This window comes from Quercus suber, unplaced genomic scaffold (genome assembly GCF_002906115.3).
Source record: "Quercus suber isolate HL8 unplaced genomic scaffold, Cork oak 2.0 scaffold_99, whole genome shotgun sequence".
NCBI lineage: Eukaryota > Viridiplantae > Streptophyta > Magnoliopsida > Fagales > Fagaceae > Quercus > Quercus suber.
Genome location: NW_027069564.1, coordinates 35,488 through 42,820, shown reverse-complemented (window position 1 = coordinate 42,820; position 7,333 = coordinate 35,488). Strand labels below are relative to the sequence as shown.

General features: G+C 36.1%; 2 protein-coding genes across 2 annotated transcripts; one reads left to right on the top strand and one right to left on the bottom strand.

Moving 5' to 3' along the window:
- Positions 1-2,437: 2,437 nt before the first annotated feature.
- Positions 2,438-3,549, top strand: LOC112020617 (zinc finger CCCH domain-containing protein 34; the record flags this gene model as incomplete). The annotated part of the gene is given in 1 exon segment (XM_065774816.1): positions 2,438-3,549. A coding segment is annotated over 1 exon segment (399 nt), but the record flags the coding sequence as incomplete, so codon positions are not given.
- Positions 3,550-5,203: 1,654 nt separating this feature from the next.
- Positions 5,204-6,613, bottom strand: LOC112020601 (ethylene-responsive transcription factor ERF086). Its single transcript, XM_024053150.2, has one exon. The coding sequence runs from the start codon at positions 6,495-6,497 to the stop codon at positions 5,421-5,423; it is 1,077 nt and encodes a 358-aa protein (XP_023908918.1). The 5' UTR covers positions 6,498-6,613; the 3' UTR covers positions 5,204-5,420.
- Between the last annotated feature and the right edge of the window lie 720 nt (positions 6,614-7,333).

Below are 7,333 nucleotides of genomic sequence, written 5' to 3'. Positions count from 1 at the left end.
AAACCCCCCCCCCCCCACCCCACCCCTCTTCTTCTCCTTCTTCTTCTTTTTTTTTTTTTTTTTCCCATGGATACCATAGGTAGCTAGGGAAGATGATTTATGTGAATTCAATCCATTTTTATTTTACTACGTCAAATCCAAGTTAGATGTTTTTTCCCTTTTTCCTCTATAAAGAATGGTGTGTCAAACATTATTTGAGTTGGAATGTGATTTACTTGTTTGACCCAAAAATTGACCTGTTTACTTGTATTGGGCCTGTTGCCATTATGTGGTTGAAGAACGTTCTATTTGTTTCTAAATTACCGCACTATTAATATATTGTGATTTTGCTCTCAGGATTCCTTCTTGTGTCTATCATAAATTAGTAATTTCGCTTTCTTCATTTTTGGATAATCTATGAAGCCTGGATGTTTAAAATAATTTGTGGTTTTTATACACACACTCCACACACACACAGAGACATATACTTCTAATTTGTAGAGAAATTGACAAATAAGCATACTATTAGGTTGCTACTTTAGTTTTTGATAGTGCAAATTTCAGATATCGAGAATTGAACCTAGCACTTTAGTTTATATCATGATAAACGGATATCATATATTTTTTTTACTTGAGATTGATGAGTGTTAAGAATCTCTGTGATGTAAGGATTCTAAGGTTATGGCTATTGGTTTGTCCAACTGAAAAACTTAGGCTAACTGTCTTTCTAGTACTCAATCACATCAAATGAGTTGTATGGGACAAGAAAATCTCAGCAACTTCAACTTATCAAAAAAAAATCTCAGCAACTTCTGAAATGAATGAGGTAGCATATTGGGTGAAAGTATACTTCATACTGTGGAAATTTATGATGAGGAAGAACTTAAAAAACAATAGCAAACGATCATGAAACAATTTTAGATATAATATTGACATTTGTTTCATCATCTTATTCTCTCCTGCCAAAGCCTAAAACCCATTGGGTTGGCCCATGTTGTTTTCAGTCCTTTTTGTTCAGGGTCATAGACTTGTCACCTCTTTAGTTAACACTTCAAGAAAGCCTTAGTACTCTCTCATCTTGACACATCAATATCAATTAAATATTATTGGACTAATATCTAATGTCAACCATATAAAATTTGGCCTGATTAAATGTGTTGAACTTGCATATCTTTCAAAACATGATCAGGGTTTTAACATTTGAAATCATTAAATCTAGATGATTTTCTGTTACACGTGATCTACATGGTTGGAAAATATCAATGGTTGGTCTGGATCGTCTTGTACTGCTGACGTTGGGGAGATAGGAGGTGTACTGTTTCTTATGAGAGGTTTTATTGGAAAGGAGCATTCTGTGGAGTTATGAATTCCATAGACTCTTTTGGCTAATCAGATATATTATGCTTGTACTTTCTACTGTCATCCCTTGTTTCTATAGTTCAAGATGACAGAAACTAAAATATCTTTTTGGTGCCTTTTATGCATGGAAATATGTGCCTCTCTTGATTGTCCACATATCTATTAATCCTAAAGCTGCTTCTTTCAGATAGACAGCTCTCTTTCTACTGTGAAGGTCCCCTTGATCTACAATAGTCTGAAGAGGATAAAACTAAAGATTTTTTGGTGTCTAACATGCATGAAAATATCTAGGTTTCTGTTGATATATCAAGTCTGTTCATTTTCAAATGGCAGGTCATGCGCACATCATGTTATCAATCTATTGAGATTTGTAAGATGTGAAACAAAGTTTCTATCAATCCCCATGAAAATGAATTGTTGCTGAGGGTCTATAGCGTTTAAATTACCAATTAAGTATGGTTATGAAGTTGCGCTCTTTATCAGTTACACTTGTGCTATCTACTAAACTAGTAGCATGGACTCTACACAATGTGTTTGTCTAATTGTGTGTCAGCACACAGTCCAGTTTGTATGTGTTTTAAGGGAGGGATTTGAGAGAGGAGAAGGGGGGGGAAGGTTTGGGGGTTAACCTATGGGTGGGTTATTTAGTGGTAGATGGGCCCTTCCCATTCCTTCATTCCATCCCTAGGAGGGATTTGATCTTTGGTCTCTAGTATGACGCCAAAAGATTTTTGCTAGTTGAATAATTTGACACTTCCAAATTTGTGTATTTTTGAGAGAGACTATTTTTATCACAAAAAAATTATTACACTTACCTTCTATGGTTTAATATATTATTTATGCTGTCATTTATTGTTTCTTTGTAAGTTTTTCCCATGCTTTAGATTCTATCTTCATACCTCTGTGTTGATAGCAGCTGTCAAATGTTTTGTCTTCAGCCATCCTCTTTGTATTCCTGCCCTTCATATGTTGGCTATCAAGAATTTAATGGGCATTTATCAACCAATAATTTCCTGTGCAGTGTTTATATGTTATGGGCTTCTTTGTATCTCGAGTGGCTAACCAGTTTATTGTTCTGATACTGTTATTTAATAATCAGGGTGCACCACCTTGTACTCATTATGCACAACGTGGAGTTTGCAAGTTTGGGCATGCATGCAAATTTGATCACCCAGTGGGGGGGACATTAAGCTACAGTCCATCTGCATCTTCCCTTACTGATGTGCCAGTCGCACCTTACCCTGTGGGATCTTCAATTGGTACACTTGCCCCATCATCTTCATCTTCAGAGTTGCGGCCAGAACTTATTTCAGGATCCAGCAAGGACTCTGTTTCATCTAGAATGTCCTCCTCAATGAGCACATCGAGTGGATCAATTGGTTCAACCTTTTCACAGGGTGGACCGACTCCTCATTCAACTGTACAACAGTTGGCTCCGGGTTCTGGCCCTTCATCTGGTAGCAGCAATGGCAGCACAGAGCCCCGTACTTCAAACTAAGCAGCATCAAGTCATTCCTTTTCTTTTCTTTTTTTTGTCCCACTCCTTTTTATCAAATTTCATGAGCCAAAACATCAATTTTTTTGGTGGAAGTCCTCAAAAAGAGGTCCATTTCTCAGTTACCAATGTTCCACGGTTCAGATCTAGCACACAGCAGCTTTAATTCTCTCCATGTTCATATAGTCTTTATATGGCCATTTCCTACATCTTGAATAAACCATGGCCAACCTTCAAAAGTTTAGCATACCCCATATAGCATTCCACCTTGCTTCCAAATAACCACGAAAGAATCCTCAATTCCATTAGGCAATATGTGTCATTGCTCCAATTTTTTTTGGAGTTTGTTGTGTTTTATTTTATCCAATCTTTTTCGAAATGAAAAAGGTGTGTACCACAGTGTGTCCATGTCTCTCTTTTTTTGTACTTTGATGTTGGGAACAAGCTTCCAATTCCAGTTAGAAAGGAATTTGAAGGTATTTATTGTTCCCCCACTTTTTGTCTAGGGTTTATCATCAAGAGACACCCAAGGAAGCACCAGACTGCTACCTTATATGGAATCAGATACAAAATCATGTTGTGACAAGTAAAATGCTTAACTTGGTTCTTGATAAGTTTATTGTGAAATACAAATATATGAAGAAATATTCTCGAATGTGTAATAATTGTTCCCTCATATTCCTCCATTTATGAATGAGATTATCCTTATTGCTTCCTGTCAGCTTTGCTTATGAATGCTGAACCTCAGGTAAACTGGGAAAGTGCCCTTGCTCTCTCGCACGTACACTTTTTATTTATTTATTTTTATTTTTCAGATAATTTGATAATTGGGAAAGAGGGTATTTGAATCCGTTTGAAACTTTGCAAAGTGCCAATTGGGTTGCAAGGCTTTTGGTGTGCACACACATAATTGAAGAAAAGATAATGGTCTAAAAAACATCATTTTTACCTTCTGATTCAGATGTGGCATGCACAAAAAAAATCAGATAAATCCCAGCCTGAAGATTGACTTGAATGAATGGGCACAAATCTCGTCTATTACATCATGAAGAAAAATAAAGCTAATGATGATGGCAATTAGGTCATGCTCTTCTTGGTATATATAGATTGCTTTCTCACACATGGTGATTTTGGTTATTTTGGAGTGTCAGATATTGTCGGTTTTATGGTCTGGGGTGAAATGGTTGGATGCATAATTGCTATATGCTTGGAGCTACTTCTCATGCTTTAGTTTTCCCTTTATTAGTTTCTTTTCCATTTTCTTTCATGTGCTTCTTTTAATTTCCATTTAAAAAAAAATATTCTTTTAATCTGTTTTACGCGCCCTCATGCTAGAACGTTGGTTATTAGCCTTTAGCTATCACAACTTCTGTAGACCATCATTTGAAATCATGCCTGCAGACCACAAAGACCACGGCAAATCAGCAAAAAATTATATTTATCTCAAACCTATCATTATGTATATTCATACCTATAAAAATAAATGAGCAGTGCTACAGACACAAAAAAAAAAAATTCACATTTTTTTTAATAATAATTAAGTTGGTAAACTTTTACTATTTCTATATGAACCTATTATTGGCATTATTTTTTTTACCTACCCCATAAGTAAGATATGCAATTTTTTTTTTTTTTTTGGTCAATTTTTATGTGTTTATAGACTTTCTCAGAATAAATGAGAAGATAGTGCATGTTTGACTTCTTTGCCAATACTTTGGAAACCGATGCTTAATTTTCAATATTCAAATTTAATCATATCAGTCAATTAAATTGGTAAATATCCTAACTGGTCTCGAGTAAATAATTGAGTATGATCCTGTCATGATAAATTTTGGCACCGACTTCTCTGTACGTACACATCCAGTAATAGTGTTTTGTACCCTTGTGACCTTTTTGTTCCTAAAGTATAGATAGGGTGTGATCTTCCTTATCTTGAAATCGGTGAGTTGAAATCAAAACCTAATGCAACCCTCACCTCCTATATTTTCCTGTGTGGATCCTAGGCAACCCCAATTTCGCACGCCCATTAACCTTAACATACTCATCCAGCAATCTTGAGTTCTTGACAGTTGGAGCTTTTGGTCTCAATGGGTCAGCAATTATTGGAACACATAAGCTTTCACCAACCCACAAGTCATTATCAAGGAAACTGTGAACTGTTCAAGCACTGCAATGGACTTGTTAGCTTTTAGCTTGTTACTGATTTATATATCACTCAACTTCGTCCAGTGTGCTTGCATTGCATGCATTTTAGGAGAGGTTAGGGTTGTAGGGCTAACATTAACCAGAAAGAGTAAAAGACATCATGCAGTTAAATTTCATGTATGTTATAAGGAGCAAGATAGACTCATAGACTATATTAAAATAGATTTCATATCATGATTGGTGTCTGAAAAAACAAAGATTTCCAAACAACTTTCTTCAATCCTCGTAGAACCAAAATGGACATTAATTCACCAGATCTCTCTTTCTTGCTCAAGTATGGAAGTTCTTAGTGTAATTACAGTGGAAGAGAGAGTTGCAAGAAAAACCACAAAATAGAAAAAAGGTGCACTTAAGTAGAATGACTAATATAACGAACCAGAACTCAGAAGAGTGAATAGCCCAAGTCAACTACATCACTGTAAGGAGAAACTGATGGAGAGCTAGTGGTTGAAGAAGCTACAGCCTGCGGCATTATTAGCCCATAGCTTGGATTGTCAATGATTGGATACAAAGCTCCCATGCACCCGTCTTCCACCATCAATGGGTTGTTGATCATGGCTGAAAGTTCACTGGAATTTGACTCCCATGACTGCTGAATATCCCAAAAACCGTGATTGAGTTCATCAAGGCAAGAAAAATCTCCAGGGTAATTTGAGGCTGTTGCAGCAGCAGCTGGCACATTCACTAAGTCAAAAGGAAGTGTATGACTGTCACAATGTGATTGAATTTCAATGGAATTTGTGTTGACTGAGTCATTTGAAGTAGTGAAGTTGCTATATTTGGAGTTTGTAGAGGTGGGATTTGAAGAAGGTCTCAAGCAATTGTCAGGAACTATGCATCCCAAGTAGCCTGAGTTAGACTCATTAGAAAAGAAGAAGCTATTATCATCTGCTACCCCAACCCCATATGAAGTTTCTGTATCTGCCCACGTGTTGTTATTCAATTGGGTAGAGGTCTCACTCTCACTATGAGTACAATTGTTAAGCTTCGATGGAGTACTACTCTGATGAATATTGGTGGGTTGTTTGGTGTGAGTAGTAGCAGTACTAGTAGTGAGGAACTGTGAAGATGTTGGTACGACTGCTTGAACATCAAATGAAGTCAGAAGAGAGTGGAAGGTAGTGTTGTCAGAGTATATGAAATTGGTTCTTGCTTGTGTGCCTTTCATGGATAAGGCAGCTCTGTCATAAGCAAGAGCTGCTTCTTGAGCAGTGTCAAATGTGCCAAGCCAGTGTCTTTCTTTAGTTGTTGGGTCTCTAATTTCAGCAGCATATCTACCCCATGGCCTCCTCCTAACTCCAAGAAACCTTCCTGGCTCAGCTTGCTTCCTTCTGCCTCTTCTTTCACCAGGTTGAGATGGTGATGTGTTACGTTGGATTAGAGCAAAACCATTCTGAACTTGGCTACTAGCTGCCTCATATCCTTGGAAGGGTTTATCCAAGGTTTTGGAGGTGGACATTGCTAGAATGAAAGTGAAAAAAAAAATTAATGTTGAAAGAAAGAAAGAGTTATAGGTAGAATGAATGAATGAGAGTGTAAATGATAGGAATGAAGGTTGTGTTTCTGAATGGAAGTGTCTGTGACTGTGAGTCTTGTGGAGAGGTCTTTTAAAGACTGATCTTGACCATGGAGAGAAGGAAAAAAGGACACTGAGGCATGTCATTCTATAGAAGACCATTCTTCTTTTTCCACGTACTTATTTTTTTAATAAATTCATTTTTTTCTTTTCTTATTCATTGAAGCCCATTATAAATTCTTCATCTCATTTTTAAATAAGCTAATAAGTGATAATAAAGATTCCTTTCAGTTGTCCAAAACTTAAAATTCAGGTCTACTAAACAGTTCTTCTGATTCTAATTTTATTTTTTTTCTAACAGTCGCTTTCTTCCAAGTTTAAATAAGAGCCTAACCTATATTTTTTGCCTTTTATTTATGCATAACCACAAGCTGAAAATTCTACTAATTTTGAATAAGTAACCTATGAGAGTACTAGCTATATTTGCATTAATATCCAAAAAAGATTAATCAAGTATATTGTAATAATTTATATAGCTTAATTCTCATCCAACCTAGCCAACGCTCAATATTAATGTAAGAATTAACGTGTTTATATAGTATACTTATCCAATTCAATTCACATAATCTACGATATCATGCTTGTAGCAATCAGACCCAACCAAATTTCACATGATGTTAGTTTGCTGTTATTATTGTCGAGCTAAATATAGATCACGTCAATTCAAGCTTTGTCAAGAACCGGAAAAATTGAATCCTAATGTAGTCAAGTCACATGCA